General features: G+C 42.8%; 2 protein-coding genes across 6 annotated transcripts; one reads left to right on the forward strand and one right to left on the reverse strand.

The window, feature by feature from the left end:
• The first annotated feature begins 1,084 nt into the window (after nt 1–1,084).
• Nucleotides 1,085–9,608, forward strand: adprh (ADP-ribosylarginine hydrolase). 4 transcript variants are annotated; one of them, XM_040001471.1, is made up of 9 exons: nt 1,086–1,410; nt 1,529–1,647; nt 2,530–2,653; nt 2,823–2,931; nt 3,231–3,329; nt 3,403–3,508; nt 5,804–6,070; nt 7,341–7,555; nt 8,883–9,608. In XM_040001471.1, the coding sequence occupies exons 2-9, from the start codon at nt 1,640–1,642 to the stop codon at nt 9,029–9,031; spliced, it is 1,077 nt and encodes a 358-aa protein (XP_039857405.1). In that variant the 5' UTR covers nt 1,086–1,410; nt 1,529–1,639; the 3' UTR covers nt 9,032–9,608. The 4 variants fall into 4 exon arrangements, with proteins under 4 accessions (XP_039857406.1, XP_039857405.1, XP_039857404.1 ...); XM_040001472.1 differs by having other exon boundaries at nt 1,085–1,702; XM_040001470.1 differs by having other exon boundaries at nt 1,087–1,647.
• LOC120714888 (ataxin-2-like protein) lies at nt 9,605–20,593 on the reverse strand. 2 transcript variants are annotated; one of them, XM_040001462.1, is made up of 24 exons: nt 20,355–20,593; nt 19,848–19,954; nt 18,488–18,527; nt 17,309–17,365; nt 16,936–17,007; nt 16,633–16,792; nt 16,331–16,452; nt 16,126–16,217; nt 15,730–15,978; nt 15,118–15,563; nt 14,946–15,032; nt 14,754–14,867; nt 14,539–14,619; nt 14,370–14,431; nt 13,290–13,645; nt 13,105–13,174; nt 12,851–12,991; nt 12,571–12,634; nt 12,096–12,274; nt 11,851–11,992; nt 11,640–11,749; nt 10,648–10,827; nt 10,393–10,552; nt 9,605–10,283 (listed from the first exon to the last, which is right to left on the reverse strand). In XM_040001462.1, the coding sequence occupies exons 2-24, from the start codon at nt 19,898–19,900 to the stop codon at nt 10,234–10,236; spliced, it is 3,087 nt and encodes a 1,028-aa protein (XP_039857396.1). In that variant the 5' UTR covers nt 19,901–19,954; nt 20,355–20,593; the 3' UTR covers nt 9,605–10,233. The 2 variants fall into 2 exon arrangements, with proteins under 2 accessions (XP_039857396.1, XP_039857395.1); XM_040001461.1 differs by having other exon boundaries at nt 19,848–20,593.
• Between the last annotated feature and the right edge of the window lie 143 nt (nt 20,594–20,736).

The following is a 20,736-nucleotide window of genomic DNA, read 5'->3' on the forward strand; positions in this document are numbered from 1 at the left end:
ACTTGTGTAGTTCAAGATGTGAAATGCTTATCGTTTAAAGGTTTTCATATATTATGTGTGTGTGTGTGTGTGTGATCCTTCATCTGAACTGCCAAGATCATCATCTGGCATGCTCTGCTTGCCAAACTTTTATTGTTCTTGTAATACATATTCAGGAACTCTTTTCTTTGTTTCCACAGTTTATGTGTGCTGTTTATCTTCAGTGAAGTGATGAAGTGTCTTGAAGCATTTTGTTTTAAAAGCAGTTTCTGATTCTCTGTGAGATCAGTTAATGTCACAAAGCTGGATACAAACTGATTTTCTGATGCAGCTCACAGGACAGAGATGCTACAAACATCTGCTCACATCAGGCCACCCATCTAGTGCTGTGCAATATTGCAAATTTTGGTATTGATCCGACACCAAGTAAATACAGGGCCAGTATCGCTGATACCAATATTGATACTTTTAACCTATAAAAGCAGCTTATGTGGGGGATAGCAGCGTGTCGTGATTTATGAGGTGAATCGTCATCACTTTGCCTAATTCTGAGCACATTTGAATGACCACTGTGATGTGACTGTGATTTTTAGTTTCCACAATAATTAACATGACATAACACACCTTTCAGTTTATCATGTATAGTGCATCTCGCTTATTTTGGAGATCTGAAATGTAAATGTGCGTCTCTCTAAAGCACCTTGGGTCAGCTTCTGTAGATTAAATGTGCTGTATATGCTATAAATAAAATAGACGAGACAGTCGTGGTTCAGACATTGGGGTGGCAGTGGAGGACGTGGAGTGGGTCACCTACTGATCAAAAGGTCGGTGGTTCGATCATGACATCCAAAATGTCCTTGGGCAAGATACTAACTCCAAGTTGCTCTCTAATGCATCCATCAGGGTATGAATGTGTGTGAATGATGGGTAGAAAGCAATGGGTGATGGGGTATGTTGTATAAAGTGCTTTAAGTGCTCCAGGAAAGTAGAAAAGCACTATATAGAAGCAAAGTATCGATGCTATTGGGCTAGTATTGATCTAATTCCTATACCAGCACTGGTATAAATACTCTCAGTATTTGGATCAATCCACTTCTACATATTACACTTATTCCTATGCTTAGGTGGAGCTGATGGTGGTGTCTGGTTGTCAGTAAGGTTATGCAAGCACCACTTTGGTGCAAATGTGAAGAATGGACAAGGAAGAAACTTGATCAAGGAGAAATGTCTGTATGAAGAAAATACCAAACAGTCAGGTTTTGTCCAGAAAAAAATCCCCCTGACATTTACTGACCATAAAAATCCATCACCTTCAGATTCCCACACACAGAAATGATGTGTGTGTGTGTGTGTGGTCGGTGCTTGGGAACTCGTCAGAGATCGTGCTGTTAAACATTTGTCCCCATCTTGCCAGCTGGAGAGCTAAACTTGGTTCGTCTCTGTGTCCTTTTTTAGCCCGCACGTTTTCACGCGAGTCCGGCTGTTGGCTGTGGTTTGAAAAGTAGTTGTTACCATAACTTTTCTAAATGAACGCATTTTTTTGAGCTAGGAGTCTGAGCTACTGCTTGCAACAACCAAGCAGGGCCCGTGTGCAGCCGCGGTGTTAACTGGACGCGTGTAACCGCCTCCTGAGGATCGTTTGTGGGAACGACACGCTGCAATGGAGCGGTGAGGCTGCAGCTGCACGGAGGGAGGACGTCCTGCGTTACTTAGTTTGAATCAGGTTTCTCTGTGATTGACCTGTCCTGTTAGATCAACTCTCTTCACACGTGATATTGTTTATATGAGACATATCATGACTTCTAGAGACACAGTTTTTGCGATTTACGCTGAATGTACAATGCACGTTAACATATTTGGATATTTATAGTTACAGAGTATGTTTACTAACAGCACTATAGGCTAGTACTATACTTATGTCAAGTAACTGTAAATTAGCCTCATAGTAACTTAGAAGAATGACTGCTTTGACACAACAGCGCATTTCTCCTATAAAGCACATTTTTAATTCAGAGCTATTATTTAAGGGTTAAATGTTATCTGTGAATATTGCTTTTTAAAAAGTAAACGTAAATTACTGTGCAATTACTTTTCTTTATATTTTGCTAGAAAAATGGGAGATTTGTTGAAAAAAATGTGTAAACTTCAATAGAGTGCAGTGTATAAGACAGAAACAGAGTTGGTACAATTCCAACCATGTTGTAAGTCAATATTTGCTATGACTAAATTTATACTTCAACACAGCCTGAACTCTCCGGGCTTCTTAAAGGACATTTGAAGTTCTGTTTTTTTTTTTTCATGTTAGCTGCCTTTTGTTTTTGTTCTCTGTCAAGATAATCCCTCTAAAGTAATGTTGAGATCCAGCTGCTGGGGAGGCCAATCTATGACTGAGCTAAATCAAGACTTTAGCTCATTGACTTCTCCAATGAGTTTTCTTTATTTAACGTAAAGTTAAAAGCACTATGAGCTGATCGGTTTGTCCGTCTGTGGCCTTTAGTGCATTTTAAGTGATCTTTGCAAAGTTCAGCAGGCTAACTGTGATCTTTTCAGCCCCAGCAGGTCTGCTACACTTGAGCTCTACAAGGCAGCCATGTTGCTGAGTGGAGTTGGTGATGCCTTGGGCTACAGGAACCAGCTGTGGGAATACAATGAATCAGGACCAGCTATTCACCAGGTCAGTACTGGACCAGCAAAGCATTTCCATCCAGGGTTCCTATTTTTTCTTATGCATAAAGATGAAGGTATCATCTATTTTATGAGTTACATGTAGTTTTTATTGATGATGACTTAGAAGGGAGTTCTTAAGAAAGGAGTGTTCATCATCATCCTCTCTGTCCATGCAGGAGCTTCAGGAACTTGGTGGCCTAAAGAACATCAAGGCTGAGCTCCCTGACTGGCCTGTGAGTGACGACACAGTTCTGCATCTGGCTACAGCTGAAGGACTAGCAACAGGCGAGTTAAGCCACATTAAAACATTTTGTTCTACTTGGTTTTTCCTCTGATCGAGGAGCTGATTGGATTGACCTTACAGCCGCTGTTCACGCCTCTTCAAGAGCTCCACAAAAAAAGGTCAAATCTAATTTCCAGCCTTGCCTTGATTTAGCGCTCTATTAGGTGCTACCCAAGTGGGGGAAAAAGAGGCAGAAATTCAACTTGACCTTTAGTGGGATACGGCAAACCAGGCAGTCCTGTTAACAGATCAGTTACCTCTTTAAAGTCTGCAGTTTGAACAATGTGTGTCATCCTAACAGGAAAGACTGGGGAGGAGCTCATGCATGAGGTGGCTGCTCGTTATGTGGAAGCCATGAAGGACATGGAGGGCAGGAAACCAGGGCCTTCGAGCATTCTGGGTAAAACATCATTTTGAAGTCATTTAACATCTGTTTATGGAGGCGATATAGAGCTAAAGCTTTGTTCTTTTAGGGGTTTCCCAGCTAAAGCCTGGGGAGGAAGGGGGATACAGAGTGGCATATAACCCTGACGGGACAGGCTGTGGAGCAGCCATGAGGTCCATGTGCATTGGCCTGAGGTAAAAAGCTCTTACTTTTCAATCTTCATGTTGTTTGTTCTTTCCCTGAGTCCGCAGTGGGTTTGGTTATTACTTTTTAATTGGCAGTAATTCTGAAATATGGCTGTCTTGAGCAGATGCAGCACATCTTAATCATGAACTGAGTCTGAGTCGTGCTTTTTCTGAGAGAGTGTTTTGCTGTGTTCTCAGAACAGTTTTTTAATAGAAAAGTGAGTGAAAGGCGTTCCAAATTATTATTATTTTTTTATTTAAATTTTTAATTACATTAGGTTAATTAGGTAGTCCTATTTAGAACTCTTATTCGAGTGAGAGTTGTGTACAAAACCCACATATAAAAAATGCACAGAAACATGCACGCTAGTTGAACATAAGACAAGGATACATTGTGCATGCTCATAAATGAAGAAAAGCTCATGCAGTGTAGTTGGAGATCATGTATAAAACCATTAAAATATTCCAATCAAAGCAGAAATTGTATTTTTTTTCTTTTTTTTTTTAAAACTTGTTCTATTTATCAACAGCAACATATTTCAATCCGTGCCACTTTTTTCATAAAAGATACAATTTTGACTAAGAAAAGAATGACCCATGATAACATATATGAGTGTATATATTAACAATATCACCACAATATCACCACAATATCACCATAATTGTGTATAATTAATACGTAATTGTATAAGTGCAGATAAAATAGTTAAGAAACCAGATTTGTTTCTCTATAAAAAGCTCATCTTTGTCTTTAATTTTCTTAACAGGTGTTCCACATTTTTCTTTAAAGCGAGTCTAGCATCCAACCAGGGTCCTAAGTATGCAAAGTAATTAACAGTTTAAAGACTAAGAAGAGTTTGAATGTGGACTGTACCATCCCATACTCTTGTTTTTATCTAATTCTAAAACAAGCTTATGTTTAATAAGAGAATTTTGAAATGTATCAATAGCGAACTGTAGATTTTTAATGCAAAGGAAGAGACTGTGGCATATATAGTGGTGTCATCTGCATAAAAATTGACATTACAGTTTTGGGTGGCAGAGAGTATTATTTGTGTAAAGGGCAAATAAAAGAGCTCCAAGAATAGATCCTTGTGGAACACCTGTACAAATGGCAAATGGACTTGACCTGAAGTCTTTTGGAGACTATTTTAATTCTGTTAGAAAGATAATCAGCAAACTAACCAACATCTAAACTGAGAACCATCTTTGTGCTAAATGCAATACAGATGAGGACAGAATTATTTCTGTGTTTCTAGTTTTATTTTTGATCCTAAATTATTTTACAGAGCACAAAAGTCTAGTATTATAATGTAAAAGGTAAATCCATTTTTATTTGTGTTTCACATTATACAAGAAATAAGTTTAATATCCTCAACGTTACAACCACCCAAAGACAATAATGATCCCAGATCCAGGTCCAAGTCATCAGTTATAATAGTCCACATTGGCTGAGAGTAATATTTTTCTCTTGGACTCTGTTTACCTGTTTTTGAGGTACAAAGTGTTGCCCTTCTTATGCAACTCACATGACTTTCAAAGGTGAAGGTTTCCTGTGGAGTTTTTGACTTCTTTGTGGGGTTTTTGTCTCCTGCATAGAAGAGGAGGTCACACAGGTGATCTCACGTTATTCTGCTCATCTACATGTAGTAGAAACAAGGAGCAATATTTAATATATGTATACTTTACTTATTTTAAGTTTAAGATCTCTCTTTCAGGATACCCCCGGGGGCAAGAAACAAAAATCAGTCATGAGAGTTAATGCAGTTGAGACAAATCTACTAAAATAAAACTGTTATTTAATATTAGGAAGGTGATCTGCAGTTCACTCCATTGAAATAGTTCTTAGTGTCTAAAATGAGTGATTGAAGTTCATCTGTTAAGGTAGACTGCATTAAAAAAAACCAAAAAAAAAAACGAGCTTTTGACTATAATGCTGATTTTGACTCTTTGACAGTGTCTGGTAGTAATACAGTGCCAGATATGCTGAGTTTTTCTTTTTAATTATATAAAAACACAGAAAAAGTGAAAAATATCTACTATTAGCATTTTAACAACAAATAATTTACTAGTTTTTTTTTTAGCTCTCAACAAATACTGATAATTCAGTTATTGGAAGAATAACAGCTTCTTTATGGAAAAAACATGTTTTTTCCAGAAGTATTTATCTGCACCATACTAACTCAGAATGATGATGCTCAGAAGTTCTGTGCATGTCAATGAGAAAACCTGAATATTTCAGGTGATAGATATTATCTTCCTTAATAAATACTGATAAGGTCTTTAATATTTCATCCCCATCAGGTATCCAAAGCCCGACCAGCTGTTGTCATTGGTGGCGGTTGCTGTCGAGACAGGCAGAATGACCCATCCTCACCCCACGGGCTTCCTGGGAGCCGTCGCGTCAGCCCTTTTCACTTCATACGCCATCCAGCGCAGGCCAATCACAACTTGGGGTCTGGGCCTGATAAACGAGGCCTGCCCAATAGCAAAGAACTTCGTTGAAGGTCGAGGCTATGCCGTGGAGGAGACCGAGAGAGACTGGGGCTACTTCTGTGACAAGTGGCAATGGTATGGGCAGCTGAAATTGAGCCTTGTTAGGCTGTCATGTTGAATTCAGATTAAAGTTTCCAGCATCAGCAAGTTCTATTAACCTATTTCAGCGTCAAGGTTAACAGACGGTGACATGAAATTGTACTAAAATGTCACCGGTCAGGTTTACTTAAGCAGAACAAATGTCATTTTTATCCTGCAGTACTACATCCTCTGACAAAGATCAATGTAAGTGCAAAACACTATATTCAGGTAAATGTGCGAAATTGGGAGAAAAACATTTAAGTGCCTTTTATATTTCTGGTAACTTGATGTAATATATGCTTGAATGAGATCATGTGATATAAAGGAAGAGTTTGTTATTTTGGGAAATAAACTTACGGACTTGGTTGGCTAAATAGTGATTACACTGGAGGTACAGCCATCCTGTAAAGTCCAATATTTGAGCATACACTAATAAATCACATTGCAAAAGAAAACTGATGACAAATGCAAATTAAAACATGCAGAATACTTTTTAACATGAAATTCTTAATCACAAAAAGTAAGAAAACTCAATTTTCCTTCAACTTTCATACCGAACAGAAAAACTGATAAGTTGTACAACAAAAGCAAAATGTTTCCAGATGGTCTAATTATAACCGAGAAACCCCAGAGTGAATCCTGCAATTATTGCAATATATATGAAAATGCTACACTGATGTTCAGAGTACCATCTGGAAACGCCACAATATTTGGATTAGCTGTCTAAAAATCATTTTTTAATGACTAACACATTTTGTGACAAACATTTTCATATTAAAGTATTCTTTAATATATATATTTATATATTAAGAAATTATCGCTAGTTGAATTTTGCAATGTTATTTTAAAAGTGTGCTCAAATATGGGACTTTAGAGGACGGCGTTATTTTTTGAATATTTAAACTAGCCAATTATCAGACATGTTTTGATATTTTATTTTTATATTACATATATGAAGCTAAAGAAATTCACTGCGATTATTATTACGTATGTTCACATTTTAAATCTGGCAAATCAAAAATGATTGAGTCATTTTGATGATTTGAGATGGAATGACCCTAAAAGTAAGCGAGTGATTAAATGGTAGGAGTAGCTACTGGACACAGAAATATATTTTGATTTTGTCCAAAGGTAATAAAAAACAGACCTTTTTGTAGAAACAGTCATGACATGACTGCATTGTTTTATTTTTTTCATTTTAACAGAGAGAGAATGACACAGGTAGACCGTGTAGATGCTGTGAACCCCCCTTTCCTGTCTGCAGGTACTTGGATCTGAGGGGCCTCGCTCACGGTGTGGGCCCTGTGATTTGGCCTGCCTCTTACGGCCCTGCTGAAAGAGACGAAGCCTATAAGAGCTTCAGCTTGTCAGGTTGGGCCGGACGCAGTGGCCATGATGCTCCAATGATAGCGCTGGACGCCTTGCTGGGCGCAGGTTCAGACTGGGAAGAGCTGATGAGCAGGGCCGCCTTCCATGGAGGTCAGAGGTCTCACTGGTGCAATGTAGTATAAGCTGTGAGTGAAGTCTTGTACTAAATGTAAAACCTTTACCTAAAATATGTGTTTAATTATATTAACACAAACTCAGCTTTAGTTTGAAGTCTGCTTTTTCTTTTTGACAATCTTTGGTTTAGTTTGATAGTGACTCTGGTAACCATCATGTTTATATATTAGCCAGCATTCCTCTCAAACATTTACACACAGTCAGTCAGAAAAAGGTGTTGTTGTTTTTTTCAAGCAATGGATTATTAAATCCCTGTACAACGTAAGTTATTAAACTAACAGCACCACTTGAGATGCATTTTCACCTAATTGCTAAATAATGTAACTACAGGGAACTATGAAGAAGGTATTTGGTGTATCCACTGACAGAGAAAGAAGACGAGGAGACATGATGGAGACAAATTGAGGGAATTGTGGCTGAGCTGACAGAAAGTGGATAAAAGACATTGTATTTGTAGCTGCCAGGCAGAGGAAAGGAGGCAGACCTCAGGGTTCATGGAAGTAGTGGAGGAGGACCTGCAGAGGGTTGGTGTAACAGAAGGGTGCTGATCAGCTGTGGTGACCCCTAAAGAGAGCAGCTGAAGGAACAATGTAACCTTTCGTACAACTTCAAAGAAATCTTGTAAATTCCCTGGAAATTTCTCTCCCATGTAAACTGAGTTCGACTGGTTGTTGCTTAAGCAGTTTCTGTCTCAAAGTGCAGATAATTAGAAACTAATGTGATTTCTGAACTCAGGAATGCAAATGTGTTACATTAGAAACAATTGTACTGCAATTGCACCCAATACTGGTCCCTGTTTTAAGGAAAGTAGCAACTTTGTGAACATGGAACGAGACTTAAGAAGTAAATCAGACATTAAACGGACAGCTTGATGTCAGCTGATAAAGTAAGGCATGAAGATTAAGCTGCCAGTTGTTTGACTTCTCAATAATTATGCAACAAGGTGTGAGACAAACTGTGTGAATGAAAAAAAAATCTGATGTCTTTGTTTAGTAAGAGAAAAAACAAACCAGAAGTACACCCTGGACAGGATCACCAATTAACCCAACCTCACTCTGTTTTCTTTTTCGGCCAAATGGTGGGTTTGAACTTGGGACCTTCTGTCTCTGAGGCAACAATATTAATCCCCATCAAAGAAGCCAGTCTAGTGATAGATGGATGGTTATTATTTATAATAATAATATTTTTAAAAAAAAAAAATCATTAGTCACTTTTAAGATGGCCACAAAGATAAATGATAAATGTCAGTGATGCATTATCACGCACACTAACTGCTCACTCTGCTCTCATCTCTCTTGTCCAGGTGACAGCGACAGCACCGCGGTGATTGCGTGCTGCTGTTGGGGTCTCCTCTACGGATTGCAGGGGGTCCCCGAAGGCAACTACGCCAACCTGGAGTACCGGGAGCGACTGGAGCGCAGCGCCGAGCAGCTCTACGCGCTGTCACACTGAGGAAGGTCGCTGCAACCCCGCCGTGCTGACAGAGCGTGTCCCGGCCCGCTGCGGTGAGGGGGAAACTGGGCCACGCGCACTGACACACTGAAGTAGAGCTAGCTGGTGTGCTCAGTAGTACATTGATTTAGAGAGCTGTCACTGAGCCACAGTATGTTGTCATAGTCGCCTAAAGGGGAAGCAGAAGCAGAGTGTCCTACTAACCTAAAGAGTCCTTTCTGCCAGAACAAGGACAGAGTGCCTCGTGATGTTGGCACGGAGGCTAGCGTATAAGCAGGGGTCCCCCTAGTGACCGTTTTAAATCAACATATTTGCTCCTGTGAGCAGAACGAATCCAAGCTAATGAGAATATGAAATGAATGAGCAGCATCCTCTGGGAGGTAATTTGCTTTGTTTTGTTCAACCTGACATAATGACAAACGCTCCAGCCTCAAATTAAATGTGCTTTTGCTAAAGGATAATGAAAAATAAATTGGTGTGCCTCATGGTCGTTAACTCCTGAAGTGAGAAGGCAAACTGTAATCCTCCAGACAAAAACATAATTAACAATACAATAAATTAAACGCTTTGTAGTTGAGTTGAAAACTTTATTTTTTGGTCATTGTTTATTTTTAAATTTTTTTTGTCTTGTCCATTTTTTTGTTTTTTTAATTAGATTTTCCTACAAGGGAAAAAGAAGGGGAAAGGGGATGTTTGTAACTACTGGATAGAGTTTAAAAAAAATTTGCTAAAAGTCCTCATCATGTCTTCAAATCCCTCCTTTCCTGTATTCATGAGAATCCTGCGACAGTCCGTTTCTCATTTGTGTCGTAGTACAAGGCTAAAAAACAATTCTGGAAGATAAAGAGTCTGCTGCTGTTTTCCCTCCGCGCCTGGTCCTCCCAGTAAGGTGCCTCGTGTCTCTGAATAGGGTAAATAAAAAAAAGTCGGGGAGAAGAGCGGGACAGCACCAGGGGTCAGGCGCTGCTGCCGTCCTCTGTCACCTTCATCGTTAGCATTAAAAAGCTCCTCCTAGTGCCGCACGGACACCGAGGTTTGTACTGAAGAAGCGTAAGGTGCTGCGAGGTTTCTGATTTCTTCTCTGCTCCGTGTGATCCTGTCAGTTTCTTTGTTTTAAATGAGTCGCGTTCACTCTGGGCCTCTCATCCAGCAGACGGGGATTGGGAGAGGGGGAGAACAATCTGGGAGGTTGCAGAGAGGCTTTAGTTTCCAGGCGGATGGAAGGAAGCGGGGTGTGTCTGGACCTGCATCGCTGTGGGAGGTAAACAAAAATAAAACAGAGCCTGTAAAGCCCGCGCTTCAAACGACCCCTTTGTTTGACCCATAAAAAAGGGAAATCTGAGGGAGAGGTTGTGTGATACCTTGCTGGATGTAGAAGTGTTGGTGTGCTCCTTGCTGAGGTCCATGTTGGGGGTGCTGGGGCACTGCACCAGGGCCCTGCTGAGGCTGCAACATTACTATTTGGGGCTGACCATGGCTCCCCGAATGGTGGGGACCCGAAATGGCTCCTTGAACATGAGCCTGGGGGACAACAAGATCAGTTGACACGGTTTAGATCAGAAGTTAAAACACCACCTGCTGAGAAAAGGGGGAGAACAGGAAAATGGAGCACATACCTGTGCTATCTGTCCAAGGGGGTAGGTGGGTGGGATGCCCTGGTGACCATGGATGCTGTACCCCGGAATGGAGTAAGAACCCTGTGGAGACGTGTGGCCAGGCGGCATGTTGGGTGGGGTGGGTGCCGACAAGGGGCCTGAGTGGTACAAGGACTGGGGCTGTGGGCCCGACTGGGCGTTCTGAAAAGCACATCAAGGTGTGAAAATTCATAAAGGGCCATAAAAATAAAGCTGTAGAGAAGGAAAAGGTGCACATGTGCCTTTTCCAAAAGTGAGATTAGAACAAGTGCTATGCTTTTCAGCTTATTATTATTATTATTATTATTATTATTATTAAGTCAACATATCTAAATAGATCACCAAAAATCAACCTGATAGTGCAAGCTGCTTAATTTCAGAATTCATAGTCTAAGGAGCTTAAAAAGAAAAAGCATCTGGACTTCTGTAAGTTGCTTGAAGACGTTTACCTCTCATCTGAGAAGCTTCTGCAGTTTTAGGGTCAAATGATGGAGAGTCCCAGATTTAACCCCTGTGGGAGTGTCCCCCCCCAAGAGGGACAATGGATCCCCTATTGATCCTCTAACTAATCACACGAGCCAAGGTGTGAAAAACGGTGTAGGTCACAATCAGCCAAGGTTTTGGATGAGCTCACTGTGAAACCTAGCCCCACCCTATCATGTGATCAAATGGCCCAGGATGTGAGTGGGCGCTAAGGTGTCTGCCATCTATTATCCAAAACTGGATTATAGATGGCAGACTCTGTTCAAAGATGGTTGTTCACGGCAACTTAAAGAAGTCCAGACGCTTTTCTTCCCAAGCGCCTTAGACAACGATGACCTGGATGATTGATTGGAATGAATTCTGAACATATTTCACACAATCCAGTCTGAAAATGTAAGGTGTGTCGAAGCTGTTGACATAAAGCAGCAATGATCAGCCCACACTGCACAGACCAGGTGGACGGTCCCTTCTCCTTTTCGGGGGCGTCCTACCTGTCCAGGGCTAGGTGCAGTGTGCTGGGGTGGGGGCTGATTGCCTGTTGGTGTACTGGAGGGCTGAGGCTGATGAACTGCGCCTGTGTGATGGGAGAATGACTGTGGAGCTACAGAGGAAGAGAATTCACGTCAGGGTCGACTCTGTATCTACAAATCAATCGATTCGCGTCACTTGGATATTTTCTCGTTCACATCCATCTCCACTCACCGTAGATGCCCTGCTGTGGGCCTTGAGGTCCATCTCCCTGTGCAGAGAACTGGGGCCCTCCTGGTGGACCGAGGGCTTGTGGGTGGGGACCCCCACCTTGACCTATCATCCTGGCTCCACCTTGCAGCATTGAGTACATGGGCTTTTGAGGATGGAGAAAAGAAAGGTAAAAGGTGTTATTCTGCTGAATGAGAAATAATGTAAAACCCCGACTACAGAATGTGTTTGGAGGGCAGACGTGCTACCTGTCCAGGGTAGGGTGTCATGGCCTGGATGACCTGCTGCTGGCCATACTGCTGAGGGTTGTACTGAAGGTAGGACTGAGGGTAAGGGGACGCTACCAGCGGGGCCCCAGCAGCTGATGCAGCTTGCAGCATGGGGGGTGCTGAAGAACCATGGTCAGAGCGCTGAGCCACAACCGAGCCTAATGAGAGGAGCCAATCATCAAGAGAACAGAAACATGTAGGACAAAAACACCATCTTTCCCGTTCCTCACTGCAGATTCCAGAGTTCAGTCGTCTCTGATTTAAGCATTTAAGCGTTTCTGCAAGTTTAAAGCATGACGGCTCTGTGTTTCACAGCAGATCACAACTCAAGGTTAACATTGAGGTAACAGTCAGCACTTTCTCTGGAGCCGAAAGTCAAGCCTGTGACAAGAGCTGACAGGAAATTCATTTTAAATATGTGGGAAACAATATAAAAAGCACACGCTGCATTTACCTTTTGCTCTGGGGTATTTTCCCTGGCCCACTGTAGACATGGTGTACTGATACATTTGTGGGGGCTGAAAGACAAAAAGATCAACAGGTGAGCACAAGAACTGTGGCTTTAATGTGAAAAGAAAAACTGCAAACAGTATCCGATTGCAGTTCCACGTGAATATTTAGCATTTTATTGGCATGTTTCAAATGCCAGCAAGATATTTGTAGAAGGTGTTAAGCACGACATTTAGAGAAAGACGCCTTAAGTGACCATGTTTATTTATTTTTGGCTTGCGTACCGGCACAGAGTGGATCTGTGAGATGTAGGAGGAGAGGTAGGGTTGGGGGTTGTAGAGCGGCCCCTGTCCTCCTGGATGCTGCAGCACCACGGGGCTCTGAGGAGTTGGCCGAGGTGGGGTGGGCGCAGTGTTGGGCTTCGTCTGTCAGAAACACATCACGGGTAAATAAATATAGATTCAATATATGAAATAATATCTTAATTTCTGTGTGTGTTTTTTAAGCTTTAATGACTTAACAGATTCAAGTGTCTTACCATAGGCATCTGAGGTTTGATAGGATTGAACTCTTTAGCATTTGGGTTTAAGGTTGATTTCTTTACTTGGCTGCAAAAGAGAAAATAGTTGTTATAAATTATGATGAGTGCAATAAACTGAGTTTAAAAAAAATAAATCACACAGTTCACAGTCAGAAATCTTTAGTCCTTTTATTTAAACTCACTCTGCTACGCCTTCTGTCCTCTCCGCTGCCTCGGACCTGACCTCCTCACTTCCTGGGGTCCTGGCAGGCTGAGGCGTGGCTGGGGACTGCCTGTCTGAGAGGGGTGCCGTGGCGGCAGCTGTTGTGGTGCCCAGTGTAGCTGCAGTGTCCTTGGAGGGGTCCTCGGAGACGGCTGGCAAAGGCTGGGTCTGGGAAGGACTGGGAGCTGCAGGCTGAGGTTTAGACTCTGATGGAGGATGAGCGTCTGATGGCGCGGGGTTGGCTGCGCTGGGCTGGCTGACCTCGCTTACAGCAGGAGGGGTCGTCCCTGCTGCAGGAGAACTGGGAGAGCTGGAGTTAGCTCCGCTGGGTGGGAGCTGGAAGATAAAAAGGAGTCGAGGGATAAGCAGTTGGTCTGTAAAAGCAAAATTGTTTGTTTCATCCAACAAATCAAATAATTAATTTACTATCAGACATGACAGCAAAGCCTCACAACTGAGGAGCCTATTATAACTACTGAGGTTTAATTTAAGTTCACAAGAATATAAAACGTGTTGATTAGCAATCCCGCTATAATAGGTCATAATAGTATCCAAATGAGGAGTACTGTTGCTAAGAAAAGGTGGAAGAGGAGACCGTGAAACACAAGAATCTTGAGTCCAATCCAACAATGCACAGAAACAGAGTCATAACAGATTAATCTGAGGCTTTGCAGCAGCCTGATGTCATAATTAACTTTCAGCTCAGTCACATTTAATAACAATCGAGTATTGTAATCTTATGTGCCTTTTATTTTAGACATGTACTGCCTGTGAATTGCTGGGCTGACACCAATGTTGTAAAATAATTTTATACTGATCATTGTTCATTTTTACTTTGTTACTGTGGCAGTTCAATTGAATAAAAGCTTTTACTGGTCAGTGACACTGTAAAGACCGAGATGGATGACTAGCATTGAGCGTCATCTGCTAAAGTTGATCATCACAACATGATTAAGATGGGAGTGATGTTGGCTGGAGGTCTGACATCACTGATGTCAGCACGCAGCCTTGTGATTGGTGACGGATTTTCTCATTTCACACATCGCTGAAACACTCTTACCCTGAACTCTTTGCCAAATTTCCGCAGCTCCTCAATGTGGGACCTCTGCTGAACCGACGGCGCTGGTGGAAGAGAAAAGAGTTTTGAGAACTTCAAACAACAACACAAAGGGTGCACAACTAGGCAAAAAGCTCACTTCCAGCGTTTAGCCAGCACCAAACTTAAATACCTTTACTCGTCTTGCTTTCCTCTGTTGTGCTCGGGCTCTCGCCGGAGCGTTCCTTTGCAGCTGCACCGAGGATCTCATTCACTATGAAAACAGCACAATAATCCAGTTAGTTGCAGAATTTCTAATTCCAAGCTGATGCATACTGTTAAGAGCCTCATGCTTTAACTTTCGTTTTAAAATTGTTCTATGAACACAAACATTAGGAGAGACTGTACCATCTACAGGGAAGAGAGGGGCGGGGCCTGATGTCTTCTGAGCAGGCAGCGAGACAGAAGATGTGTCCAAGTAAGGTGTGTCCTGGGAAGAGCCTGATTTAGGGGAACGAGTAGCTGTAAGAAAATTGAAAGTGAAGTCAGTTTGATTGAATTTCATAATTAACATGGGAGGTGACCAGAACGTCACTGTACCTGTGGACTGAGCGTGAGAGTTCTGAGTGCGGCTTGTCCGGCTTGACTGTGGAGGTCTTTGGGCTTTAGGAGAGGTCCTTGCAGCAACTGAAAGCACAGAAACATCTGCTTTAGCGACAGGCATAGATGCTACAGCTGTGAAGTCGATCCTGATAAAAGTTCACACACTCACCTCCATTAACTGGTCTGCTAGCGTCGGACAGCGAGTGCGGGAGTGAGTGGGAATGAGGAACCGTGTGTCCGTGTGGAGCGGGCGGGCTGGCTGGGGACGGGGCAGTTGAAGCGGAAGCTGAACTGGATGATGGGCCGCCAGGTGAAGCAGGCGTGTAGGGGCTGGCTGGGCCGGAGCCTGGACTCGGGCTGGCGTTTCCCTGTGGGTGGTGAGGGGCGTAGGCACCGACACGACCCGACAGAGGGCTGCTTCTCTCCGAGGGGGTAACACCGGGCTGGGGCCCAGCTGCAGAGGGCAGGGGTGGTTTTGGGGACGAGGAGGATGGAGGGTTGGAGCGGTAACCTCCACTCAGGCGATTGTGAGATGGAGGCCCACCAGAGCCTCTCTCAGCTCGTTCCCGGTTCATCTCTCTTTGACGCTGAGGTAATGGAATGTACTTGCCCTCCCTGGTGGAGAAAAGAGGGGAGCAAACGCGTTTCAAACTTTACTCTTTAGCTTTAAGTTGGAACCCCCCACAAAAAAAGGGGGGAAAAAAGTGGGTGAACACCTCAAATAAGTACAACCCTTATATCTGTGTTCCTGACAAGCATTTCAGAATAAACCTCCTCTCACCTGTTGCTGGCTCCTGGACTGTCTCTACCCCTTTCCCGCTCTTTGTCACGTGGGCTCTCACGGCCCCTCTCTCGATCGTTGCCATCCCGCGCCACAGCGCTGAACTTGTCCTCATCGGTTCTGCCCTCATCATTTTCCAGGTTGACGCGACTGCGGTACTGGGGGCTCGACTCAATCTCTTGGGCCAGGCGGGCAGCGCGTGCCTCCCTCTGCCGATAGTTCTCAGAGTTGCCCCTCTCCAGCGGTACACTGGGCGGTGGGAGAAATAAAAACTGACTTAATCTGCATGTTTGTGTCAGATGTGTGTCCTACAGTAAAAATACTGATACTTATAACCTTACTGACTAGTTAAGGGAATGTTTTTGGCGTATTTTACAAACTGCTGCAGTAACTTACGTGTACATTGAGAGGCTGGAATCATACGTTGATGTGACACCATATTTGACTTCATTGTAACGAAACATCTCGTTGGCATCCCAGCCGTTAGACTGAAGAGACAAAAAAAAGGGAGATTAATGGGGTAGTAAAGGAATCAGCGCAAGAGTTAACAATAAGTAACAGTCTGTATACACAGAAACTTGACAGAGTGTATGAAACTTACTGTATCAGTTTCCAAATCGTAACTCTCTCCGTTGCTGTCACCTCCGTCCCATCTCTGCAAAACCTTCTCTTTATGTTCTCCATTGATGCGGCTGGAGCTGATGGCTGTGTCTGTGAAGGTGTCTGAAAAATCAAACGCAAGAAGACGTCAAAACAAGGTGGATAAATCTGAAATAGTTTCCCCATTACATCTGCAGCCATCCACACTGAATGAAGAAGCGCCACGTTTACATTCTTTTAACCAGATTGCAGAAACCCAGAGCCTGCCCTGACTTGACCCTCGGCACACGTGCGTTTTCATACCTCTGGTGGCGTAATTGAGGTCGACGTCTCTGCAGATCATCGTGACCAGGTCTGAGGGGCTGAAGATCATGGTGTCGGTGATGTCCTCCCTCCGTGGCGGAGCTGATGTTGAGCCCTCCTCCTCATTGCGTTTGTGTACAGCATCCACAGCCAACTCGCACTAAGGACATTGAGAAAGCACTCAGCGCTCAGCAAGTATTAAACAACCACAGAAAAGATGACCATCACTCTGACAGGATTATTTGCACTGCCCGAATAAGGCGGCAAACTGATGTGCATGCCTGTGTGACCTGAGCTTCTTACCTTAGAACTGAGAGTCTTAAATATGCCCTCAAATGCACTGCCATTCTTCACTTTTATGTCACATGTGGATCCCTGAGAGAGACAAGACAGTCTTTAAAAACTATAGCTAACCAGAGAAGTGTTTATATCAGTATTAAATCAATAACTGCTATATTATTTGTGGAAAAACTGCATATTCCCGTTAAAAAAAAAAAAAAAAAAAAGTGAAACAAATTTAACCAGTGTACAGATCCCACCATGAAATAAAGAGTGCCTTTACAGTAGGTAAGTTTACCTCTAAGGCTATTGTTTACAAAATAAATAATAATAATAATAATAATAATAATAATAATAACATGGTCTGAAGAAGACAACAACCAGCCAAATGACTCACCACAACAGCTGTGAGGAAATGAAGCATTCTGGCATTGTTATAGACACCCTCAAACACCTACACATGGGGAAACAAGGATTTTCAAAACAAAGCTTTACAAAGACGCAATATATTTAAATTAACGCGGGCTGACTCTGACAAACTAGAACAGAGTTAACCATTAACCCTCAGAGGCCCTTCGCACCAAGAAGTGCTTATTCCTGGTCTTAAGTTGATCCGTCATAACTTGGCTTTTTAAGTCCGACCCGGCAGCTATGCCTGTTACATCATCAGCTTAAACAGTCTTCTGACTATGACCGTGTGTAAATCCTGCAATTAGTCCAGAGCAGGTAAGGTAAAAATCTTTCTGCACAGGTTACGCTAAAGGTGACGTCCCATGCCATATAACAGACTTTTTGTTTTTACACGTGGTGGAGAGAAGAAATCATAAATTACTCAAGACGTGTCACTGGATTTAAAGTTAGTGTCGAACCGCAACTCAACATCTGGCCACCTCGGCTACTTTACACGACGAACAATCCACGAGGCAAGGGTAAAACCTCTTCAAATGCCTCAAAAACGCCAACGTTTATATTGATTTCAATATCTTTCCACTTTTAAAAGCTGCCAGTGTCTAAACAATGACTTGTTTCCTGGTTACGTTTTTCAAAAAATTAAATCTGTCCTTGGTGTGTTCTCGCGCTGACTGGACAGCTTGACTCTTTAATTTCACTCTTACTCAACTACCTTTACTTTCACTTTTGATCCTTTAAATCTGCCATATCAGATATTAACCAACCTCCACAGTCTTGTGTACAATCACATAACCGCACACGCAGTTTTAACCCCAATCTGATGACTGGTCATAACAGAGTAACTTTGTGGATAGGATCGGGTATAGTAAAGACCAGCTAATGCAATCAGCCACAGCTGAGTGAAGAGCAGCTGTAGATAAACCTTTCAATGGCCCTTTTACAGAGGAGGACTTTATCAAACACAGGTCATACTCATATCTGACTCCACAGGCAAAGGGCTTAATACATTGACCTATAAAATGGGTTTTACACCAACGATGCTTCTAAATGAGTAAAATTTATTAATTATTATAAAAATTTACCCAGTATCGCCACATATTTTCCCTCCCAAGAATATTTTAAAAATGTAGTGTGTATTTGCAGTTTTGTGGATCGGGATACTTACAGGAGATGACTGGAATGATGGCTTTGCAGAAGATCGATTCCTGAAAAACAAAACAGAAACGTTTCACTGTTCAGAAGGAGAAGAACTTGTTTAAGTCTGAGGAGTCAGTGTCACAGTCCACATCACACACTAGAAAAATTGGTTATTCGAGAAGCAGACAAAGTTACTCAGAGTGGCAGGACAAGTTCTTATGTCACTCCTGCTCACCAGAAAAGCTCCACAGTTAATTTATTCTCAATCCACGCACTCTAACTGAGTGACTTAAAGGAAAAACACTGGCATCTGAACATAGATATTGTTTAAAGAAATAATATTTGTTTACAGATTTTTTACCTCCCCCCCTCCATCTGTCCCATCCCCCTTCACCTCACTGCAGGTATGTCTGGCTCTAGAGCTTCAAGTTTCTCCCCAGTGTTTATTACCACACTGTTTGTTGATTCCCCTGCCCTCTCCCTTTTCCCCTCACCCCAACCAGTTGAAGCAGATGGTCGACCCTCCCCGGGGCCTGGCTATGCAAGTTTCTGTAGGTTTCCTTCTGTTTAAAGGGATGTTTCTCCCAACTCTCACTGCCTGCTTGTTGAAAGGGTATTGATTGGTTTCTCTGTAATATTCGTAATCCAATTTGCCCTATAATAACTGCTGACATAAATAAAATATAATTAGACATAAATAACGTATGTCAGTTTAGTTTGAACATTTTTTTTATATGCGTCCTTAAGATAGAAAACAGGAAGTCTAAATCGAAAATTAAAAACACATTTCTGCCCAAAGACGTTTGATATACGACTGGAAAAGCCATGAAAGGGTGATGTAGACCAATCTGCATGCTAAACGTAACTCCACCATGAATGGCCACTGTGGCTCGTATCAATGCTTGCTACATGCTCGGTTACAAAACAAAGACGGAGCTAACAAGACTTAAGTAAACGCGCTCATCTCACAAATCAGCAGCACACGCGACCTCGTACTGGTCATAACAACTGTGTAATGTTAACACAGCCATTGTATCAGGCGTTTTTATTAAGCATTTGGGACGTGAGGTTATACATGTAAACAGTTTCTCCCTCCCCTCTCTTTCGCCCCTTCTCAACCAAAAACAGGCCAAATAAACTTTGTATCACCTCTATGCTGATTTGCTACTCCTAGCTTTCGCCACTTCGCTGATTCGGTTGAGGTTGGATTCGAGCGTGCTGATTGGTCCACATATGATGCCAATCTAAGAAGAGTGAATCCCATTGGCTTCTAGGTAAGCTCTATTTTTGGGGTTACGCCCACTGGGAAACAGCGCTTTAACCGGTAGGCCTTTGAGTCACGGGACAATCCCCGGACTGTCCTGAAAGAAAAATCCCAGCCCCCTTACCTTCCAGCCGGTGCCCTGTTGGCGTTGTTGATCCCGCTGACTGGAGAAGACATACCGGCAGGGCCCGATGTCCCGTTAGACGCCTTTCTCCCGCCGGATCCGGGTTGCTGTTGTTTCAGCATTGCGAAGCACAAGGCTTAGACAGTATCAAGTGTAAGCTCACTTAAAAACACCGATACCTCCTGATGTGAAGTAGCTTTGAAAGCGAACTATCTTTAGCAGTTATCAGCTGCCCTAAGAAGCGTAGAGCCGGTGTAACCTCCCCGGCTATTGTGGCTAATCTTGCTAGGTGAACACCAGTCGCGTGTGGCCTAACATGTAAAAGCAAAAACACCTCGATAATATAATTAAATCGAACACATAACTTAACAAATTACCCCACGCTATCTACTCTACAACCACACAGGCTACGCCAAAGCAAGCGACAATTAAAAATTACACCAGCTTCCGTGTAATTATTTAGCCAAGGCTGACTAGGTTAGCATTAGCTGTGATCCTCGGGCTCACTTCGGACGCTCTCCCTCCGGGGTTTACTTTATATCCTCGGCCGCGTCGCCTTAAATCCAACACCGCTGAACCGTCGGTTAAAAAATTACTGCTCGGCGTTACTGTCCTCTGCCGTGGAACTTAGATTTTCAGGTTTCCTTTGGAAAACCTGCTGCGGTCGGTCAACACCTCCTCTCGCTAGGACAGCTTGACTGAATCCGCGCGCGGCTGACTGCAAACCGGCTGAAAGGGGGAGGGGGCGTTGACGTGAGCGCGCTTACGTGGAAGAATGTGTGCATTGATCAAATCAGGACTTAATCGATACCACTGTATCGCTGATATATTTAAGGATGGGTGGTCCCTGCTGTAAACGTGGCAGTCACCATACAGAACACTTAATGTT

This window comes from Simochromis diagramma, unplaced genomic scaffold, assembly GCF_900408965.1.
Source record: "Simochromis diagramma unplaced genomic scaffold, fSimDia1.1 OVJJ01000421.1, whole genome shotgun sequence".
In the NCBI taxonomy this organism is placed as follows: Eukaryota; Metazoa; Chordata; class Actinopteri; order Cichliformes; family Cichlidae; genus Simochromis; species Simochromis diagramma.

Excerpts from the sequence above, each read along its gene's own strand:
- adprh (XM_040001471.1), top strand. Across the intron at positions 2,932-3,230 it reads AGCTGAAGGACTAGCAACAG|GAAAGACTGGGGAGGAGCTC; the intron begins GCGAGTTAAGCC and ends TCATCCTAACAG. Across the intron at positions 3,330-3,402 it reads AGGGCCTTCGAGCATTCTGG|GGGTTTCCCAGCTAAAGCCT; the intron begins GTAAAACATCAT and ends TTGTTCTTTTAG.
- LOC120714888 (XM_040001461.1), bottom strand. The coding sequence starts at position 19,969 with ATGCTGAAACAACAGCAACCCGGATCCGGCGGGAGAAAGGCGTCTAAC. Across the intron at positions 16,218-16,330 it reads ACGATTTGGAAACTGATACA|TCTAACGGCTGGGATGCCAA; the intron begins GTAAGTTTCATA and ends TTGTCTCTTCAG. Across the intron at positions 11,750-11,850 it reads CCCACAGCAGGGCATCTACG|CTCCACAGTCATTCTCCCAT; the intron begins GTGAGTGGAGAT and ends CTTCCTCTGTAG.